This window comes from Pelophylax lessonae (assembly GCF_965119305.1).
Source record: "Pelophylax lessonae genome assembly, chromosome: 5".
Taxonomy (NCBI): Eukaryota; Metazoa; Chordata; class Amphibia; order Anura; family Ranidae; genus Pelophylax; species Pelophylax lessonae.
In genome coordinates this window covers 100,875,208-100,898,880 of record NC_138772.1, presented here as the reverse complement: position 1 = coordinate 100,898,880, position 23,673 = coordinate 100,875,208, and the positions used below count along the sequence as shown (strand labels likewise).

At 48.0% G+C, this 23,673-nt stretch overlaps 1 protein-coding gene across 1 annotated transcript in view; it reads right to left on the bottom strand.

Moving 5' to 3' along the window:
* Positions 1-1,984: 1,984 nt before the first annotated feature.
* Positions 1,985-23,673, bottom strand: part of NCAPG2 (non-SMC condensin II complex subunit G2) — a 174,343-nt gene continuing 152,654 nt past the window's right edge. The window contains exons 27-28 of the mRNA XM_082258393.1: positions 14,735-14,837; positions 1,985-2,124 (exon numbers count right to left, since the gene is read on the bottom strand). Coding sequence (XP_082114519.1) covers positions 2,073-2,124; positions 14,735-14,837 — 155 coding nt within the window. The 3' untranslated portion in view covers positions 1,985-2,072. The remainder of the gene's footprint in view (positions 2,125-14,734; positions 14,838-23,673) is intronic.

The following is a 23,673-nucleotide window of genomic DNA, read 5'->3' as shown; positions in this document are numbered from 1 at the left end:
AATCGCCCTAAAAAGGTAAATCAGTCAGAGCTTTTTTAGAAGTCTGGTCCACAGACCAACACTTAGGCCACAATACACGCCTAAGAGCCACTGCCAAAACAGACAGCCTAGAAATCAGGGGAGCCGCATCCAAAGAGGCATCGTAGACAAACTGCAGTCCTTGGACCAACTGGTCCGCCAACTCAGCAAAGACCGGGGGAAGCTGCTCACCCTCTAGGTCATGGTGCAAAAGTTTAGCCCACTCGATCAGAGTTTGCAACACCAGGGCAATAGTTTGGACTGGCCTAAGCGCCGAACCAGCAACAGTCAACATATTGCGGCCCACAGACTCCAAGCCCAGGCACGCCTTCCTGTCAGGTGGATCTTTAAAAACCAGAGATTCCGCTACCAGAATATCATGGTTGCCTTGTTCAATCTGGAAACCAGGGGGTCCACCTAACAGACCACTTCCTGAGGAGGGACTCTTCAAGGGAGTACCTTACCGCAAAGCGTTTAGGAACCACAAAGGGATCTTTAGGATGCTCCCACTTGAGACAAATCTGTCAGCTTCAGCTGCTTGCTCCATTTTTAAAGTTTCCCACACAATGCAATCAGTGCATCAACTAGCGTCTTCTCGTGCACAGCTACAGGCGTAGAGGAATCATCCTCACTGTCTGATAATCCAGGGGGCATGCCTGCAGACCCCGCAGGGTGGGCCACGTCCACGGCGGCCAAGTCAGATTCAGGATCTAACAAGACAGATGGGGAAGGCGAGAGACGCTTTTTGTTAACCCGCCATCCAAAAGCCACCTCCACCAGGAAACAAAGGACTCCAGGACCGCCGTCGGTGCATCAATGGATGATGGCTGGGACCCTGAGGGACCTGTAGCCTCAGAGGGGTTCAGGTTGGGAAACATGCACTAGAGACTCCATCAGTAAAGAGGGGGACCCCACAAAAAGTGTCTAGCGCTGTTAAGGGTTACCTCCAGGTCACCAGCACCACATTAGTGTAGCACTGTCTGCACTGCTCAACGTGCGGCATCCAAAGGGAAAGAGTAAATCCAGGAGTCAGCACCAGGGCAAAAGGAGGAGCTCCCACAGCGGAAATGGCCGCTGCTCTATTAGTACGATGGACTAACAAAAACGGATGCCAGACCACACAAACATGGCCGCTAGTCATTGAAACACATAGGCCACATCAAAATGGCCGCTACATGCAGCTCCACAAGGCTCCCAGGAGGGATCCCTACTTTAACAAGGAAAGGAGGGACTGGGCACAGGGCCCCCATAGCAGCCAGTGCCCCCCCAGCAGGTGGGGGGGGGGGGGTGCATAACGTGCAGGGTGGGGGGCTGTGTAATGTGCAGGGGGGGGGCTGTGTAATGTGCAGGGGGGGGCTGTGTAATGTGCAGGGGGGGCTGTGTATGGTGTGGGGGGAGGGGGCTGTGCCCTTTAGTATTTACGGTTCCAAATAAATACTGTTGTTGTCTGCCTGTGTTCAGACTTTGCTACATGTAGGAAGTGTCCTTTTTTAAAGAGCAGATAAAATGGAAAAAAAAAAAAAAGTGGAGTCCTTCTGACTGCTTGGATTTTTTGATGAAAACCATAGGCAGTAATCGTGATGCATCGAAACGCTAACAGGATAATCATAATCAAATCATGAGACTAGTGAAGATGCGCACCTCTATTGTACAAGCTCTATTTTGGAAGACATGGGTGGACTAGATTGTACCTATTTATGATAAAAACAAAAAACAAATCAAAAAGAACAAGACACACACTAATAAAGTCATTCCAATGATACTGGCCAGAATTATAAAAATACTTCAGGTCACGAAGGGATTTAATCTAGAATACCTCACAAAGCAAAAATGATTACCAATTACAAACTTAGCCAGACACAGCATTCAATTCATTAAAATATTTTTATATTTACAAAGATGCTTACTAAACAGTTATTTAATTGTACATTTGATTTTACTAGACTCCTGAGAGTTTGTTTTCTTTATTATTAAATAGATAAAAATGCTGGCAAGTGATATTCAAACCTTTGTACATTTTTCTTTTTTTACGAAAATAAAATGTTGGTGCTTATTTATGGCTGCAGAAGCTGATCTAAGGTTCTCATTGATGATTCATATATAGCCCTGCAAAGATAAAAAGATTCTTATGTTGACATATTGTGTTTGTCAAGGGGGTTCAAGGTATGTTACTGTAATGCACAACACTTACTAAGCCCTGGATCACATCAGTGCAATTGGTCATGCAATTTGGCAGTTCAAAATCGCACCTTTTTGCAATAAGGTGCAAAGTCGCACCTTATTGTCAGCAATGGAACTGTTCAAAATTGTTGCGACTCAAGTCACAGCGACTTTGAAAAAGGTTCCAGCACTATTTTTTCGTGATTTTAATGCGACTTGCATTGACTTCTGTTAAATGAAGTCTTAAGCTGCAATTGGAGGTCCAAATCGCACTGATCTGCGGCTTTGAAATCACACTTAAGTAGCGCGATTCCAAAGACGCACTGGTGTGAACCGGGGTAAAGCAAAGTAATGCTTGAACACAACATTTATACTGAAATAAGTAGTAATGAAAAACATGAATGTCAGTTTAAAAAGCATAAAATACATACAATGCTGTGAAGGAGAAGGGTCATTTTGCACCTCCGAATATTGCTATGATGATGTCAAACTCCAACAATCCAAACATACAGCAATCACATACATTAAATTAAGCAAGAAGATTTGGGAGGTAAATGAAAAGGAAGCATGCGAATGGCAAAACCTAAATGGCTGCTATAGGCATGTGCTTCAGATTTAACTGCATTCACAGGTTGTGATAAGCTTTTCAAATACGGAAAAAAAAAAAATGGATTTTTGACTTACCGTAAAATTATTTTCTCTAAAGTTCATTGACAGACGCAGCTCCATATTCTTCTTATTATAACCTTATCTGTCATTGGGTTATGCTGGCCCCTACAGGAGTAGGACACTAGGCAGGCAATCTTTACCACGCGCCTATGGGGCATTCCTGGGGGTATACACCCACTCACTCTGCTATAGGCATTCAGTTTAATTGCAAGCAGTGTTAGAAGAAAAAAAACCAAACCCAACTCATTTATAGAGGGGCGGATGCTGTGTCTGTCAATGAACTTCAGAGAAAATAATTTTACGGTAAGTCAAAAGTCCAGTTTTCTCTATCGTCCATTGACAGACCCAGCTCCATATTCTTCTTAACCATTGGGATGTCCCAAAGCAGTATTAACATGAGGGGTGGGAAAACTACGTAGAAAAGAATGTAATTCCCAAAGGCTAAACTTGGCCAACCAGGTAACATGGAGCTCAACCTAGAACAACTATAGCTTACCTAGAAACAACATACACCCTCAAAGAGAATAAATTCTCTTTTAAACAGCAGCCTGCAAAAACCTTGCGGCCAAAAGAAGCATCCAAAGATGCCAACACATCTACCTTGTAGAATTTTGTGAATTAGTGTACAGACGACCAAGTTGCCACCATGCAAACTTGTATCACTGACATATGATGGTGAAAAGCCCAAGAGGCACTCAGCGCCCTAGTAGAATGTGCCTTCACAGGGAAAGGTGGCACTTGACCCTTAATTGAATAAGCCTGTACCACCGTCTGTCTGATCCATCTGGATATGGTTGCAGCAGACGCAGCCAAGCCTTTCCGAGGTCCTTCCGTGAAGACAAAAGCGAGTCTGATTTTCCCAAGGACTCAGTAACCGCCAGGTAAACCCTGATTACCCTAACCACATCCAGAGAATGCAAGGAAAATTCTTAAGGATGCTTGGGCTTAGGACATACTGAAGGCAGCTCCAAAACAACGTGGTGTAAGAAACGCCTTTCTCCTGTGCTCAAAATCCAAGCTCCACGACTACTCTTTCATGGCGTCTCGGATGGCTGAGGTCTTGCTGCCCTAAAGGACTGGGGTAGTCCAAAAGTACTGCAAACAAAGAAACACAAAGAAAGGCGCACCGACCTAGCGCATTATCCTCAATATTGGCTTTATTAATAATACATAAAAATGGCTACTCACAAACAGAGGTGAAAAACGATCATATCAAACTCAATCACTTGAATGTCAGGAGTAGTCCATACAAGTGTCTATTGTCCTAATTGGATGACTGCTGACGAGTTTTGAGGCATTCGCCTCTTCCTCAGAGCCACCGAAGGCAGCCCCATGTCTTCATTTAAATGGAAATCCAAAACCACCTTAGGAAGAAACAACTGATTAGGTCGAAGTACTGCCTTGTCTCTGTGGACCACCAGATAAGGTGAGTGCCAGGATAGCGCTGCTAATTCCGACACTCTGCGCACAGAGGTAATAGCCACTAAAAAGGCTACCTTCTGTGACACTGTAGGCAGAGGAATCTCCCTAATGTGTTCAAAAGAAGGTTTCTGAAACACTGACAGTACCAAGTAAGATCCCACAGAGGTAACGGGGACCATATCGGCGGGGAGCCATGTGGCGAATACCCTGAACAAAAGTGTGAATCAAAGAATACATGGCTAAAGGGCTTTGAAAAATAACCGCTAGAGCCGACACCTGGCCTTTGATAGTACCCAAGGCCAACCGCTGCTCAACCTCTCTTTGGAGGAAAGTCAATATCCGAGCCACTGAAAATAAGCGTGGATGCACCTTAATGGATTCACACCACGCAATGTACAATTTCCATGCATGATGATAAATCTTCAGAGAGGTAGATTTTCTGGCCTTCTAAAGTGTGGGAATCACGAGTCAGAAAGACCCCTATCCTTCAATACCTGGCTTACAACAGCCACGCTGATAAGGGCAGCGACAGTAAAGCAGGAAGGAAAATCGGCCCTTGAGACAGTAGATCTTCCCTGAGAGGAAGTCTCCAAGGAGCATCAGCGACCAATCTCACCAGATCGGCGTACCAAGACTGGCGAAGCCCGTCTGTAGCCACTAGAATTACTGAAGTCCCTTCCACCTCTATTCTGCGCAGAAGCCTCGGCAGCAGTTTTAGTGGGAGAAACGCACAGATCAGCTGATACTGTCTCCAAGGAGCCACCAGTGAGTCTGTGGCATCGGCCAGAGGAACCCAAGAACGGGCTACAAACCTGTGCGTTCCTGTTGAGCCGAGAGGCCAACAGATACACATCGGGAGTCCCCCACCAGATACACAGTAGGTGAAACACCTCCGGGTGAAGGGACCATTCTCCCTGATCCAATACCTGATGACTCCGGTAATCCGCCTGCCAATCATCCACTCCGGGGATATGCACGGCGGATAGGGCTGGAACAAAGTTTTCTGCCCATATTAAGATCCTTGGAATCTCTCGAGCCGTCAGGACACTCTTGGTGCCCCCTTGATGATTGACCCAAGTCACGGCAGTGACACTGTCTGATTAAATCCGAACCCCACACCCTTGAGGGTGATTTGTCCAGTGAATCAAAGCTTTATTGCTCTGAGTTCCATAATACTGATCGGTAGTCTGGACTCCTTTAGAGTCCAGGTCCCCTGGGCATACATCTTTCCAAGTACTCTCCCCCCCCCCCCCCCCTCAACTGGACAGGCTGGCATCCATGGTAACCACAGTCCAATACAGGGGAAGGAATGACTTGGCCTGACATAGAGCCAGGGAGTGGAGCCATCACAGCAGAGCACTTCTCGTAATTTTGGCTCAGCAGGATCAGATAGTCCAAAGATTTTGGATCCTTGTTACAGAGGTCTCGTGTGGAACTGTGAGAACGGAACCGCCTCGAAGGTAGACACTATAAGGCCCAGCCCCCGCATGCAAGTCCGTAGAAAGGACAGTTTGCGGGATAATAGCAGGCTAATCGCCCTCTGCAATTTTTGCAGTTTGTCCAGAGGAGGAAAGAGTCAGTCCCAGGTAATCAAGTTTGAAGGATGGGGCTAGAGCAGATTTCTGGAAATTGATGTTCCAACCGAACTCTTGCAGAGTCCATACAGTGAAGGTTAAGTCGGCCAGCAGGGCTGAATGGGAGTCTGCTCCTAAGAGGAGATCATCCAGGTACCCCAGTACCACAATCCCCTGCTGTCGCAGTAATGTCAATACTGGAGCCAACACTTTGGTGAAGACCCTGGGAGCGGAGGAAAGACCAAAGGGTAACGCCACAAATTGATAATGCTCCTCGCCCCCACAACGAAGTGAGGGTATGTGAAGGTAGGCATACTCGATATTGATAGAGGCCAAAAGGTCTCCTTGGTGTAGGGAGGCCACTACTGTGGGAATGGACTCCATTCAAAACTTCTGTACCCCCACAAAGCGGTTCAGAGCCTTGAGGTCCAAGATAGGAAAGCACTTGCCTTCTTTCCTGGGCACAGTGTAAAGGTTTGAGTAAAACCCTTGAAAGCGCTCCCGAGAGCAAACCGTCCCAATCACCTCTCCAACAGCAAATCTTGTACCGCTTCTCGTAGATCCCTTAACTGGTATGGGGATAGGCGTAGATTGGGTGTGAAGAATCTGTCCGACGGTGGAGACCTGAATCAGTTCGTGGACCCATTCGTCTTGAATCAAGAAGGTCCATGGTTCCCGGAAAGAAACTAAGACGTCCCCCCACCCCAATTACAGGTGAGGGCACCCCTTCATGCAGAGGAGGGCTTAACTGCAGAACTGGAGGGTTCTGCTCTCGGCTTACCTGACCATGTCTTCTAGGATACCCCAGATAATCTAAAAGTCTTAGATCCTTCTCCTGCGTGCCAGAGGCACAGAAAGGGCAGCTTGTATGCTGAAAAAGAGGGACCCCTGTCACGACGAGGTGCTTTACCCTGAGCAGATTGATGAAGAAAAGTACTCTTCCCACCAGTAAGACCCTTAAGTTCATCCAAAGAAGAACTATTTAAGCGATCCTCTGTAAAAGGGCAGGTCTGACAGAGCCTTTTTGTAAGCCTGGTCTGCAGACCAGCATTTTAGCCACACCATGTATCTCATGATTATCCCTACCGCGGCTACTCTAGATGCAAGGTGGGCCGCATCTAAAGACGCATCACATATCAATTTTATACCTTGGACCATTTTATCCGCCAGTTCGGCAAAGACAGGGGGAAGCTGTCTCGCTTCCAAATCACTCTTGAAGAGCTTTGCCCATTCCGTAATGGTCTGGGACACCAAAACGATCGTTAAGACCGGTCTAAGTATTGAGCCCACTATCACATGTAAGTGGTGGGACAGAGCCTCATCCTTCTATCAATAGAGTCTTTAAAGACTGGAGGCTCCTCCACGGGAATCACAGTGGATTTGTTCAGTCTGGAGAGCGGGTGGTACACCTTCGGTGGAACGGTCCATTTTTTGATCCACAAAGGGATAGCGTCTCGAGAAACGCTTCGGCACCACTAACACGTGTTTAAGGCACCCCCACTGTTCAGTGACAATTTTTTCAAAAAGTTACGGACAAGGGAAAACCTTGACCGACTCTGGGCTTTGAGGTTGCCAAAAGACACCTGCGCCCCTGACACTGTAGAATCTTCTGCCATTTTTAGAGTTTCCCGCACTAACACTATAAGTGCCTCCATCAGCACTTTTTCCCCCGTGTGGCTGCAGATGAGGATATATCAGGATACAGATGAGGCAGGTGAGGGCATTGGGTGCTTTTTATTTACTAGTCCTGTTTTTTATGACCATAACAACTTTTGACACCAGGGTTTAAAAAAAAAAAAAAAAAACAAACATCGCCCAGACAAGGGATACCCAGGTTACCCAGGGACAGCTCAGTGTCACTAAGAATACTGCAAGAAATGACCCCACACTGCTGCACCAGTGGTACTACAAGTCCCAGCACATTAACTCTGATATAGCAGAGTGAGGGAACAACCTACAGGGACCACGATAGACTCACCACCGCCCAATATTAGGGAGAGCAGAGTCAGTCTTCCTGTGAGGATCGTTTTCTGTACACTTCAGAGGAAGTACCTGGGTCAGCACCAGAGGTACAGCATTCCCAGGCTCCGAGAAAATGGCTGCCCAATGCAGTTAATTAGGAAGACCACAACAAAATGGCTGCCCAATGCATTTCAAAGGGAAACTACTAAAAAATGGCTGCCGAGCCTTGTACAGCTGATCTACAAGAAAATGGTGGCATCCATGGCACGCCATGTGGTCTACAGGATCCCCTGAAGGGTCCAACGATCAATCAGACATAGGGGGTCCCTGGTAGGGACCCCCACCAGGATTAATACCCCCATCATCTGCTACAGCCCCTGCACTGTACCCGACTAAGATAGGGACCCCCTATGAAATAGTAGGGAGGATGGCCTGGGGGGAGCCTTGGATGGTCGATGGTCCCTAGGCACACCGCATACAAAGGGGGATATGGGGGATGGGGGGTAACCCGAGGGTCCGACCGTCCCAGGGAAGGGTCCAGGTCCACCCCGAGACCGCAAGAGATATGGGGGGACACTACTCACCATACCAACGACATTCGGGTGGGCGCCACTCCAGACAAGCCACCTCTCCACCCGGGGTGTGGGGGTGCTGACAACCAAGGGATACGCTGCGACTCAAACCAAACTAGGTCGTGTGCGTCCCAGCGAGGTGTTTCACTCGCAGGCCAGCCCCCGCCCACTGGGGCTATGTCGTGGCGAGGCCTAGTGCGGAGCTTCGACCTGCACACGCTCGCTGGCCAGACTGGGAGCCCATAAGAATCTAGAATATCCAGTCTGACGCCCAGTCCGGCTGTTGATTGTAGTTCTCTCAGGTACATAACTAGCTAAAAAGTTAAAATTTAGACAAAAGGTTCCCTTTTTACATAATATGCTAGGACCGAAATCCCAGCAGGGAACTAGATATTTTATCCTGACTAGGCAGGAAAAAAAAAACGGAATGCCTATAGCAGAGTGTGTGGGTGTATACACTCAGGGACTGTACCATAGGCCTGGTAAAGATTTTTCCTGCCTAGTGTCCTACTCCTGTAGGGGGCAGCATAACCCAATGGTTAAGAAGAATATGGATCCGCGTCTGTCAATGAACGATAGAGAATCCAGTTTTCTCCATCGTTCATTGACAGGGGCAGCTCCATATTCTTCTTGACCATTGGGATGTCCCAAAGCAGTGTTTGCATGAGGGGTGGAAAAAACAAAGCAAAAAAGAACGTAATTCCCCAAAGGCTAAACTTAGCCAACCAGTAAACATGGAGCTCAACCAGGAACAACTGGAGCTCACCTAGAAAACATACACCCTCAAAGAGAAAATGCTCTCTTTTAAACTGCCGCCTGCAAAACCTTGAGGCCAAAAGAAGCACCCGCGGATGCCAACACATCTACTTTGTAGAATTTTGTGAACGTGTGCACAGACGACCAGGCTGCCGCCTTGCAAACTTCCTCCCGGGCCGCCAAGACACGGGCTGCCATGATTGACGTAAGCCGCGGCCGTCGCATTGCCCGATTTAATCCGAACTGGACAACCCTGGAAACGATTTGTCCAGTGACTCAGGAAAAGCTTTATTGCTCTGAGTTCCAGAAGATTGATTGGTAGTCTGGACTCTTCCACGGTCCAGGACCCCTGGACACACAGCTTCCCAAGCCACTCCTCCCCAGCCGGACAGGCTGGCATCCCTAGTTACAACGGTTCAATACAATAAGAGGAAGGACTTGCCCTGGCGTAGAGCCAAAGAGCGAAGCCACCACAGAAGAGCACGCTTTGTGCTGTGACTCAACCAAATCAAAGTGCCCAATGATTTTGAATCTTTGTTCCACTTGACAAGAATTTCCCTTTGTAAGGGTCTCGTGTGGAACTGAGCAAACGGAACCACCTGGAAGGCCGACTCCATCAGACCTAAGGCTCGTTTGCAGGTCCGCAGAGAGGACAGGTTGCTGGATAACAGCAAACAAATCGCCCTCTGCAACTTTTGCAGCTCTTCCAGGGGAAGAAACACCCTCTCCGAAGCTGAGATTTGAAATGGATGTTCCAGCCGAACTCTTGCAGAGTCCGTACAGTGATTGTCAAGTCGCCCAACGGGACTGAATGTGAGTCTGCCCACTTTGCCTTCTTTCCTGGAAACAGTGAACAGGTTTGAATAGAACCCCTGAAAGAGTTCCTGAGAGGGAACCGGCACAATCATCCCTTGCGATAGCAGATCTTGTACCACCTCTCGTAAATCCCTTAACCGATCTGGTGGCGTAGATCGGACGGGAAGAATCTGTCCGATAGTGGAAACCTGAGTTTGATCTTATAACCCCATCGGATCAGTTCGTAGACCCATTTGTCCTGAATCAAGGAGGTCCATGGTTCTGGAAAGAAGCGAATATGTCCCCTCACCCCAGTTACGGGTGAGGGTGTCCCTTCATGCAGATGGGGATTTGTCTGAAGATCTGGATTGGCCTGCTCTCAGCTTACCCGACCATGTCTTCTTGGAAACCCCCAGAAGACCTAAATGGCTTAGATCCTTTCTCCTGCGTGCCTGTGGGCTGTAAAATAAGGCCCCCGTCTATTACGTGGTGACTTGCCCTTGGAGGATTGAGGAAGGAGAGTACTGTTGCCACCTGTAAGACCCTTGATCAGTTCATCCAATGAGAATCCAATCAAACGGTCTCCTGTAAAGGGGAGCTCTGAAAGAGCCTTTTTTGAAGCCTGATCCGCAGACCAGCTTTTTAGACAAACCATGTGTCTAATAGCTACCCCCACCAGTACTCTGGCTACAAGAGGTGCAGCATCTAGCAATGCATCACATATAAATAGTAGGGCTTGGACCATTTGGTCCGTTAGCTCCGCCAGGCCCGGAGGGAGCTATTCTGTTTCTAGGTAACTTTTTAGTAACCTTGCCCATTCCGTTATGGTCTGGAACACCAGAGTGATCACGAAGATCGGTTTTAGTATTGAGCCCGCTATCACATGTAAGTGGCGGGACAAAGACTCAATCCTTCTACCCACAGGGTCTGTAAAGACCGGGGACTCCTCCACCAGGACCACAGTAGATTTGTTCAGTCTGAAGACCAGATGGTCCACCTTCAATTTTGCCGATACCGCATCCGCGAATGGATAGCGCCTCTTAAAACGATTTGGCACCACTAACATCTGTTTGAGGCAACCCCATTAGTCAGAGAAAATTTTGTCAAAAAGTTTTGAAGGGAAAACCTTGTCCGACATCTGGGATTTGCGAGTGCCAAATGACACCTGTGTCCCTGACGCTGCAGAATCATCTGCCATTTTTAGAGTTTCGCGAACTGACACTAAGTGCCCCCACCAGCGCGTTTTCCCACACGGCTGCAAATGAGGATATGCCACCCTTGCCATCCGATTGTGATGACGCAAAACCCTCAGGTTGACCTGTGTCCGCGGTGACCATATCTACCTCAGACTCTGAGGATACAGGAGAGGCAGGGTAGGGCATAGGTTGCTTTTTACAAGAGGTATTTTTTAAAACCAAATCCACTTTTGAGACAAGGTTTTTCAAAACTTCTTTTTAAGTCAGACAGGGGTTGCGACCCAGAGGTCCTCGCAACGGCAAGGAGGGGATCTGTAGGTGAAATTTGTTCCTGGGACTTAATATGAACCCTGGAATGGTGCAGTTTCACTTTAGGAAAACTGCGAAAAACGGACCCACACTGCTGCACCAGTGGTACTACAGATCCCAGCAACTAGCACTGCAGATAGCAAAGCGAGAGAGAGACCTACAGGGACCCCAATAGACATACCACCATTCGATATGGAGGAGAGCAGGATCGGTCTGCTGTGCAGAAAAAAAACGATCTTCACAGGAAGAGAAAGTACCTGGGTCATCACTAGAGTAAAGGTCTAGCTGCTCTCTGCTGTCCAGCGTTCGCGGACTCCAAGAAAATGGCCACCCTATGGGGAAACCATAAAAACATGGCCGCCCATGCATTTCAATGGGATCTTCTGCAAAATGAGGCTGAACGATTCTATAGTAAAATGGCGGCCCCCTCAGCTCGCCATGCGGTCTACAGGACCCCCTAAAAGGTCCAAACCATTAGTGGCATCGGGAGGTTAATATACCCCCGGATCCACTATAGCGGCATCGGGGCATCCACCCCCTGAGGACCCCCATCGCTGACTGAGGTAGGCCTTGGGGGAGCCTGGTACATACCGAGAGGCCAGTGGGAATGAGGGGTACCCGAGAGTCTGACCTTCCCAGGGAGGGGCCCACATCCACCCCGAGACCGCAAGAGATATGGGGGGACACTACTCCCCATACCAACGACATCGGGAGGGTGCCACTCCATACAAACTACCTCTCCACTCGGGGTGGGGGTGCTGACGGCCAAGGAGTACACTGCGACTCAGGCCGAACTAGGTTGTGTGCGTCCCGGCGAGGTGTATCACTTGTGGGCTAGCCCCCGTCCATTGGGGCTCTGTCGTTGCGAGGCCTAGCGCTGGGCTATAATCTGCACATGCTCGCTGGCCAGGCTGGGAGACCTTAAGAATCTAGGATATCCAGTCCGAAACCCAGTCCGGCTGTTGATTGCAGGTCTCTCAGGAACATAACCAGCTAAAAAAATTACGACATGAATGATTAACGCCAATTCCGACACTCTGCACGCAGAGGTGATCGCCACCAAAAAAGGCCACCTCTGGGACAGCGTAAGCAGGGGAATCTCCCGAAGATCCTAATAGTGAGGTTTCTAGAGGGCCGAAAGTACAAAATTGAGGTTCCAAGGCGGCAATGGAGACCGCACTGGGGGAAACAAATTTCGGACACCCTGAAGAAAGGTACGCACCAGGGAGTGTGTGGCCAAGGGTCATTGGAAGAAGACCGACAAAGCCAAAACCTGGTCCTTTATGATACTCAATGAAGGTCAATATCTGAGCCACCGAGAAGCAAAGAGGATGAACCCCAAGACACTCATACCACGCAATGTACGTCTTCCATGTACAATGGTAGATCTTCCTAGTTTTTAACAGCGTAGGAATCACTGACTCAGACAAACCTTTATCCTTCAGCACCTAGGGTTCAACAGCCATGCCGTCAAAGCAAGCGACTGTAAAGCAGGATGGAAGACTGGTCCTTGGGACAGCAGATCCTTCCTGAGAGGAAGCTTCCAAGAAACGTCAGCGACCAGCCGCACCGGATTGGCGTACCAAGCCGACAAAGGCCAGTCCGGAGCCACTAAGATGACTGGAATCCTTTCTGCCTCAATCCTGTGTAGAAGTCTAGGCAGAAGCATAAGAGGAGGGAAGGCATAAATCAGATTATACTGACCACACCGGGCCACCAGCGCGTCTGTGGCGTCCGCCAGATGATCCCACGGTCAAGCCACAAACCTCTGCACATTTCTGTTGAGCCGAGACACCAACAGAACCACCTTGGTAATGCCCCACCGGAGACACAACTGATGAAACTTCGCCGGATGAAGGGACCACTCCCCTTGGTCCAACACCTGCCAGTTTTCCACCTGGGAACCGTTCTGCCCACCTTAGAATGCTGGCTACCTGCAGAGTCGCCAGGACACTTTTTGTGCCCCCTTGGTGATTGACATAAGCCACGGCCATGACATTGTCCGATTGAATGCGTACTAGACATCCCTGAAGACGATCCGTCCAATGGTCCAGGCACAGTCTGATTGTTCGGAGTTCCAAGAAATTGCTCGGTAGTCTGGACCTTCCAGTGTCCAGATCCCCTCCTGAGCAGAATGCTTGCCGAGGACGCCTCCCCAGCCGGACAGGCTGGCATCCGTTGTGACCACTGTCCAATACAAGGGGAGCAAGGATCTGCTCAGCCGAAGCGCCAGATGCCACCACTGTGCAAATGGACTCCATGCTAATCTTCTGCACCCACACAAAGCAGTTCAGCGCCTTGAGGTCCAGGATTGGACACACTTTGGCTTCCTTCCTGGTAACTGTAAACAGGTTTGAGTAAAAACCCTGAAAACATTCAGAAGTCGGAACTGGGACAATCCCCCCTTGAAGCAACAGGTCTTGTACCGCCCCAAACAGGTCTTGTACCGCCTTATCCTAGGCTTACCTATAGGTAAAAGTTGCAGAGGAGGGTTTACTTCCTCTTTAATCGCCTTTTTCTCTTTAACTTGTCTACACTCATGTACTTAACCTAGTTATGTCACAAGCCCAATAATACCATCATTAAAAGCTTAAGTTTAGGTATGGACTATTCTACATAGTTATGTTGTTCCAGCTGGGACCAAGGTAAGTATGTATGTCGGCACTGCTACTACAGCAATTGGTGCTAGATTCTGGGTCCCTTGCCAGCTAGTAAACAGAAGTGGTCACTCTCTGCCAGCACAGGCACCAGTGAGAGAACGCTTTGCATTTATTGAGCAAATGCTAAGTGTTCAATGAATGGAACTTGTGCCAAGCAAGCAATCTTCTGTGCGCACTAAATAGCAGGGCGGCCACTTGGCACGGGACCCGGAAGCTAGTGGCGATAACTGTAGTAATGGTGCATACTACAGTGATTTCCAGCTTCGACAAAGATCAGGCACATGCTTACTTACATTGGTCGAAGATAGACAATGTAACTATGCATAACAGCTATATAAATCTATATAAATCCTGTATAATAATAACAGTCCATACTCAGACTTTGGTTTAAACTTATGTATGGGAAAAAAGAAAACTCATAGGTGAGGTCCAAACAAAAGAAAAACATACTTCTTATAACTTAACGGCTTTCACTACTAATTACATTTGTTTTCTGCAACAAGGTAATAAATCACATTCTTACTGCAACACAAAATATATTATGGCTGGAATAAAATGCTGTTAAAAGTCAATTTAAGTGCTGCAAGTGGGAAGCAGACATCAGGATACTTGCTGCATGCCTCAATACGGTTTCTTTTTACCTTTCTATGTTTTCATCATCTTCCATTGTGACTTCTCTGTGATTTTTCAGCTTCCGATATATTATTGAAGCAATGTCTTTAGCTGCAGCAGACAAGCGTTTCCCTTAATTAAAAGCAAAAAAAAAAAAAAATCTATTAATTGAAAAGTCTACCAGAAACAAAACAACTCGGCAACATGGTCTGCTATTCAGAAACTCCTGGAGGTCTAACAAACCATTTTCTTCATGCTGAACATGCCATCACTGTGAAGTGTACTAATAAATGCTTATTTACTATTAGGCTCCGTTCACATGTGGGCGTTTTTGGAGCGTTTTTCTGCTCACTAATCAGCTCTCAAAACGCCCAACAAGACAAATCCCATTCATTGCAATGACCCCTGTTCACATCTGAGCATTTTGACGCCCTAAGGAAAACGCCCAACGCTCAAAAAAGTACTTGAGCTTCTTTTTGGGCAGATCACAGGCGTTTTGTCCCATAGACCTCAATGTAAAGTGATATTTGGCGTTTCACAGGCGTTTTACAAGCGTTTAGTTGCTCCTGATCAGCTCAAACAGCACAACTCTCCACCCAGCTCTCCACCCCTTTGGCATGCCTCTGCTGTGAGCACATTTTCCTGAAACATGGAGAACAGCAGTTAGGCAGTTTAGGTGACCAGACCCTGCCATACCAAGGTGACCGTAGCCTGCTGCCATACCAGGGTGACCGTAATGTAGTTTAGGTGAACTGACTCTGCTATGCCAGGCTGACCAAACTCTTCCATGCCAAGGTGACCGTAACGAAGTTTAGGTGAACTGACTCTGCTATGCCAGGCTGACCAAACTCTTCCATGCCAAGGTGACCGTAACGAAGTTTAGGTGAACTGACTCTACTATGCCAGGCTGACCAAACTCTTCCATGCCAAGGTGACCGTAACGAAGTTTAGGTGAACTGACTCTACTATGCCAGGCTGACCAAACTCTTCCATGCCAAGGTGACCGTAACGAAGTTTAGGTGAACTGACTCTGCTATGCCAGGCTGACCAAACTCTTCCATGCCAAGGTGACCGTAACGAAGTTGAGGTGAACTGACTCTGCTATGCCAGGCTGACCAAACTCTTCCATGCCAAGGTGAGCGTAACGAAGTTTAGGTGAACTGACTCTGCTATGCCAGGCTGCCCAAACTCTTCCATGCCAAGGTGACTGTAACGAAGTTTAGGTGAACTGACTCTACTATGCCAGGCTGACCAAACTCTTCCATGCCAAGGTGACCGTAATGTAGTTTAGGGTAAATTGACTCTGCTATGCCAAGGTGACCGTAATGTAGATATATATATATGGAATCAAAAAACACAATTTTGAAGCCCTAAAACCCAATAAATGCCCCTAAAAAGTGCCTAGGGTTCTGGATCATGCCCCAGGGACTATGAATCAGGCAAAAAATGGATTTTTGTAAGAACTTACCGTAAAATCCTTTTCTCTTAAGCTCATTGACAGACGTAGTCTTCTTGATTCTCAAGAGCTGGGTTATGTTGTCTCCGCAGGAGTAGGACTAGGCAGAATGACAAAACGTTCTGGCTCCACCCTAGGGGCAGTCCCTGAGGGTATATCCTCCCTCTCTCTGCTACAGGGAATCAGTTCTGTTTAAAGCAGTACAGAGAATTTAACCCAACCCAACTCAATGATAGAGGGGCGGGTACTACGTCTGTCAATGAGCTTAAGAGAAAAGGATTTTACGGTAAGTTCTTACAAAAATCCATTTTTCTCTATCGCTCATTGACAGACGTAGTCTTCTTGATTCTCAAGAGCTGGGACATCCAGAAGCAGTGCCACAAATGAGGGGTGGGATTGACAAAATCAAATCCAATCTAGAAGGCCCAACCGGTGCCAAACTAGAAGTTTTAAAGGCTCATTATAAACAAAGAATGAGACTAAAGAAAAATTTTCCAACGGAAAAAACCCTCGAGGTAGACCACTGGTCTCCTCAAATTGCGGCCTGCAAAACCTTGCGGCCAAATGAGGCATCAGACGATGCCATTACATCAACTTTATAATGTTTAGAGAAGGTATGCACCGACGACCAGGTAGCCGCCTTGCACACCTGGACCACTGACGCCTGATGGCGAAAGGCCCATGACGCACTAAGTGCCCGAGTGGAGTGCGCCTTAACAGGGAACGGGGGCTCCCGACCCTTAATAGAATAAGCCTGCACTACCGTCTGTCTGATCCATCTGGAAATGGTCGCGGCAGATGCAGGCAACCCCTTTTTGGGTCCATCTGGGATCACAAAAAGTGAATCCGTCTTGCGAAACGAGTCTGTCGTTTTCAAGTATACCCTGATCGCCCGGACCACATCCAAGGAGTGCAAAGCAAATTCCCGAGGATGACTGGGCTTAGGACACAGGGAAGGTAATACAATTTCTTCATTCAGATGAAATTCTGAAACCACTTTTGGTAGGAAGGATGGATTCGGACGAAGAACCACCTTATCTCTATGAACCACCAGATATGGTGAACGACAAGATAATGCGGCCAGTTCTGACACCCTGCGTGCAGAAGTAATAGCCACCAAGAAGGCCACCTTCTGGGACAACGTGGGTAGAGGAATCTCCCTAATATCTTCAAAGGGAGGTTTCTGAAGAACCGACAACACTAAATTAAGATCCCAGGGGGGTAACGGCGCGTGCACTGGCGGAGCCAGATGTCGCACCCCCTGGATGAAATTCCGCACCAAGGAATGAGAAGCCAAAGGCTTCTGAAAGAAGATGGCTAATGCTGAGACCTGACCCTTGATAGTACTCAAGGCCAGTTTCTGCTCAACCCCTTGTTGCAGAAAAGCCAATATTCGACTAATCGAATAAGACCGAGGACAGAACCCCAAAGGTTCACACCATGCAATGTAGGACTTCCATGTGCGATGATAAATCTTTCTGGAAGTCGCTTTCCTTGCTTCAACTAGAGTAGGAATAACTGAAGCTGACAAACCTTTGTCCTTCAGCACCTGGGTCTCAATAGCCAGGCCGTTAAAGCCAGCGATCGTAAAGCAGGATGGAAGATCGGTCCCTGAGACAGTAGATCCTCCCTGAGAGGAAGTCTCCATGGGACGTCCGCCACCAGTCTGACCATGTCGGCGTACCAAGCTCGACGAGGCCAGTCCGGAGCTACCAGGATTACTGGGATTCCTTCCTCCTCTACCCTGCGAAGAAGTCTTGGCAGTAACGCGAGAGGAGGGAAGGCATATATTAGCTGGTATTGCCCCCACGGGGCGATCAGTGCGTCTGCGGTTTCTGCTAGAGGATCGCGGGAGCGAGCCACGAATCTCTGAACTTTCCTGTTTAATCGTGATGCCAACAGATCCACATCCGGGGTGCCCCACCGTAGGCACAACTGGTGGAAAACGTCTGGATGGAGGGACCATTCCCCCTGATCCAGGGTCTGACGGCTGAGATAATCTGCCTGCCAATTCTCCACCCCCGGAATGAACACCGCAGAGATTGCTGGAACAAATCGTTCCGCCCAGCGAAGAATGCAAGCCACTTCTTTGGCCGCTCGGACACTCTTGGTGCCCCCTTGGTGATTGACATAAGCCACGGCCGTGGCATTGTCCGACTGGATCCGAACCGAGCTGCCCTGGAGCTGCTCGGTCCAGTGAATCAGACAAAGTCTGATCGCTCTCAGTTCCAATACATTTATCGGTAACCTGGATTCTTCCGGGGACCAAAGTCCCTGGACAGATAACTGACCGAGAATTCCTCCCCATCCGGATAGACTGGCATCCGTGGTCACTGTCGTCCAATATATTGGCAGAAATGACTTTCCCTGGCTGAGCATCGGAGACCGAAGCCACCATACCAGAGACTCTCTGGTCTGTTTGCTCAATCGGATCTGATTGTCCAGGGATTCCGGATTCCGATTCCATCTGAGAAGAATCTCTTGCTGAAGAATTCGGGTATGGGACTGGGCAAATGGGACTGCTTCGAATGAAGCCACCATCAACCCCAGAACCCTCATGCACGTCCGAAGGGAAGACCAGCTGTTGGACAGTAACAACTGGACTGCTGATTGAATCTTTCGGAGTTTCCCTACCGGAAGAAAAACTCTTGTCCTGACTGTGTCTAGAATTAGACCCAGATATTCGAGCCTCTGGGTGGGAACCAGAAATGACTTTTGCTGGTTCACCAGCCACCCGAATTCCTGTAAAGAAATCATAGTAATTTCTATGTTTTGTAGCAAGGTCTGAGGAGACTCTGCATGAAGCAGAAGATCGTCTAGGTAACCTAGAATCGATATACCTCTTTGGCGCAGAAGTGCCAACATTGGGGCCAACACCTTTGTGAAGACCCGCGGAGCCGTGGCGAGACCGAAAGGTAACGCCACAAACTGATAGTGGTTCTCCTCTACGGAAAAGCGTAGAAAACGCTGATGTCCTGCGAAAATGGGAATGTGAAGATAGGCGTCCTTGATGTCTATGGACGCTAGGACATCCCCTGGATGCAGGAAGGCTGCTACCGTGCGAATGGACTCCATTCTGAATCTTCTTATGTTGACGAAAGAATTGAGTGCTCTTAAGTCCAGAATTGGACGCACTTTGCCCTCTTTCCTGGGTATTGTAAACAGGTTTGAATAAAACCCTTGAAACCGTTCTGTCCAAGGAACGTGGACTACCATTCCTTGTTGTAGTAAATCTGTGACTGCTCTCCGCAGATCTTCTAAACGATCTGCGGATAGTCGGATATTGGAAGGGAAGAATCGCGCCGGTGGGAGAGATCGAAACTCGATCTTGTACCCTGACCTTATGACTTCGCAAACCCATTTGTCCGGGATTCTGGAAAGCCATGGATCCGGGAACCGGCGAAGACGTCCCCCCACCCCAGTTATGGGTGGGGGCGCACCTTCAGGCTTTGGATGGTTTATCTTCAGGTCTGGAGGGGGCGGGCTTTTGCTTGCCCGACCAACGACCCCTGACGCCTCCTGCAGGAGCTTTGGAGGACTTAGTTTTTTCACCCGCTGGACGAAAAAACCTCTTGTGAGCAGAAAAAGAAGGCCCTCGTCTTTGACGAGTTCCTCTACCTTTAAAATTTTGCGGTAAAAAGGTGCTTTTTCCACCGGTGAGATCCTTAATGATCTCATCTAAGTTGGCTCCAAATAGACGCTCTCCTGAAAAGGGGATATTAGCCAATGCTTTTTTGGAACCTTGGTCGGCTAACCAACCTTTTAGCCACAGTGTACGCCTGAGAACCACTGCTGAGACTGATGCTCGCGCCATTAATGGAGTGGCGTCTAACGCCGCATCACATACAAACTGTAACCCCTGTATCATTTGTTCCAACAAATCTGATACCGCCTGAGGGACTTCTTCTAAGTCCCGGCGTAACCACTTGGTCCATTCAGTTACAGCCTGCGAAACCAGACCAATAGCAATTATTGGTCTGAAAGCTGATCCAATCAAGGAAAACATGGTGCGAGACATAGCTTCTATCTTGCGATCCACTGGATCTTTAAAAGACGGAGCGTCTTCTAAAGGAATAACTGTGGCTTTATTCAATCTAGCAATAGGTGAATCCACCACAGGTGGTTCTGTCCATTTCTTAATAAGGGTTTCCTCAAACGGATAACGCCTGTCAATGCGTTTAGAAATATTAAAAGTGCGTTTTGGCAGACGCCATTCTTCTTCGATTGGATTGCCAAAACATTTGGGCAATGGAAAAACCTTCGCCACTTTGATGCGCTTCTTAGTCCCAAAAGGGATCTCAGTTTCAGCTATTTCTGATGGAATACCCTGTAACCTTAAAGTCTCTTGAACAGATACAATGAGTGCGTTTACCAACGCTTCCTCTCGGGCTATGGCGGATGCCGAAACATCCTCCTCACTGTCTGAAGAGACAGGACCCGAGACACCAATACCAGATGAAGTACCTGCAACTGCAGAAATAGGCTCAGAGTCTGAATCCGAAGTTTCAGATAATAAGGGGTTAGGCGGGGGTCGCTTTCTTGCGCCCTGTCCCTGACAAGCCACTTCCACCCGGGACACAAAAGTTTCCATAATAGCTGACAAAGATTCAATTGTCAATGGGGTGCTGGAGGATCCCGCAGACCCCTCGAGGGGATCCGGAGGAGATACATGAGTGGCAGGGTCCATGTTAATACAGGACACCTTTGCCAGCAAAAACAAAAAAACTTTTTCTTTTTTTTTTTTTGTGTGTCTCCCCCTAGCGCAATAGCGCCCCTCAGAGTACCTGCTTCTCGATCCCAGAGAGAGAGAGAGGGACCCCCAAGGCTCACCAACCGATGCAGTGCAGTTTCCAACAAACTGCAGTCAGCGTCTGTCTTACACAGACTGGAAGGAGCTGTTTGCTTTTTCCCGGGCAGAAGGCGTGGCTCCGCCCCCTGTGTACGCCTTCCGGCGTTCCCAGCCCTCCACGAGGTAGCTGGGCTCACAAAACATGGCCGCCCCCATAGAAGAGACATAAGACTCCAAAAACATGGCGGCCGGCGTGACCTGAGGACATACATGCATTCGGTCTACGGCAAAATGGCGGCGGACCGCCGATATCGTCTTCCCAGCACATCCACCTGCACTCTGCTAAGAGGTGACATATGGATCTACAGAGATACACTGCACATAAGGTAGGATTATACCTCCTATGTCTGCTGTAATGTTACAGTCTGCTGGGTAGAGTGTTAGCTCTTGAACCAAGTCCACTTCCCACAAACACATGCTGTATTACAAGGGGGACTTGTAAGTATCAGATATATACTGACCATATATGGAGGGGCCCATAATATATACTGCCTCATAACGAGGAAAAAAGGGAACGTTTACTCACCATACCGAACCGACAGGCACCCTCTCTTCACAATACCCTCTCCACCGGGGTGGGGGTTTGTGGACGCCTCGACTCTCTGGTACCTGGCGTCCAAGCGAGCTTTTAACTCGCAAAGTCAGTCCCTTTACTGGGACTCCGTCGCGGCCGACTCAGCGCACTGGTCTGCACGCGCTCTTAGGCAGAAACCGGGGTGACCACTGGATCTCAACATCCAGCCCGTCGCCCGGCCCCGCATACTTACTTGAATATGTCGCGGCCGACCAAGCGCAATGCCATGGTCTGCGCGCGCTCGTAGGCCGGCTGGGGTGACCACAAGTGTCGCCCAGTCCGGCATTTTTGCTTGAAGAGCTCACAGGAAAAAAACACTGGAGAAAACTACCTAAAAAATGTCTTTTTCTTAAAGAAAAAAAGTCTTGCCAGGACCAAAAGATCCCAGCAAGGAACTTAGGTCCTTACTCCTGACTAGACAGAAAAAAACTGATTCCCTGTAGCAGAGAGAGGGAGGATATACCCTCAGGGACTGCCCCTAGGGTGGAGCCAGAACGTTTTGTCATTCTGCCTAGTCCTACTCCTGCGGAGACAACATAACCCAGCTCTTGAGAATCAAGAAGACTACGTCTGTCAATGAGCGATAGAGAAAAAAAGTTTTTAAAAATTGTCGTTTTTGATAGAGAGCCAATTATTGAAAAAAATAAAAAAAATAAAAAAAAAAGATTTCTTTGGATTTAGTTTTAATTTTAGTGTCTGGGGGGTCTAAAAAGTGTACCTGTGAAGTTTCAGCTCTGTAGCATGTCCAGAACCATAAAAAAAAAAGATCATGCAGAAGAGGAGGTCCCTGGGAGGTCCAATGCAGAGGAGGAGGTCCCTGGGAGGTTCCTTTGCAAATGTTGTAAAAAAAAAACACTCTGCTTTTCCATTGGTCACCAAAAACACCTGTTAAAAACGCCCAAAAAAACGCTTGCAAAAACGCCTGTAAAACGATAAACAAACGCCTGAAAAACGCCAACGCCTACATGTGAACGGAGCCTTAAGAGATGCTGCAAGTTTGTAAAAAAACAAAAAAAAAAAAACAAAAATACAAAAACAATTTCCAGGTTCCAGTCACATTAGTTAGGACTGCAAGGTTTCACATTCCTACCTACTCCCTGCTAACACATTGCTACAATACAGATTAAAGCTGATCGAACTTTAGAGATTTCTCAACTTAAAGGATGATTAAAAAACATTCAAAGAATCATTAGTTGAAAAGTTAGGCTTCATAAACACTAGTGTTTAAAGTGGAGTTCCACCCTATTTTTATACTTACCTCCATCTTCTCGCTCCGGGTCACCTGAAAAAGAAATGGATAATCGCATATTTTTTTTTTTTTTACTTACCTCGTAGCGAACAAAATATACTTACCTTACTTCCTTCTTCCTCCTTCCTCGGCCGCGGCCCGTCGTCACTTCCTGTCTCTGCAATGATTCCTGGGAGCTGGACGTCATAGCTCCCAGGAATCATTGCGCCTGCACCGGCCCCGACGTCAGTTCCGGGTCGCGCGCGTCATCCCCTTCTAAACAGCTTCTGGGCATGCCCAGAAGCTGTGGAGGGGTGACGCGCGTGACCCGGAAGTGACGTCGGGGCCGGCGCAGAGCATCGTGGGACCACAGAAGGCGGAAGAAGACGCCGAAGAGGACGCGCTGGCTTCAAGCTGCCCACATCTGAGATGGCAGCGCTGGACAAGACGTTTGCAAGGTAAGTATTTCGTCTTGCAGGTAAGTGCAACCCGGGACAGATCAGAGGCTAGCCATTGTGGAATGCACTAGCCCTGACTGTCCCGGGGGTATTAAAAAAAAAAAAAAACAAATCCAGGGTGGAACTCCGCTTTAAGCTCCTACCTAGAAGCTGTTCTTGGCATTTTTTTCTGCTCCTAGAAGCTAAATAGTGTTATCCTACATGTCCATGCACAATATTTTAGGCTATTAACGTTTTTTTGAGATTCAGCATATGGGAACACACAAAAAAAAAAAAAGTTTTGGAGCATTTTTCCAGCAGAAAAAAATGCTAAACGCTCTTAAAAGCTACTAAAACGCTAATACAGCCGGCACCAAAATACTATTATCAGCGTTTTTCATCTAGTGTTTTTTTGAGCTTCTAA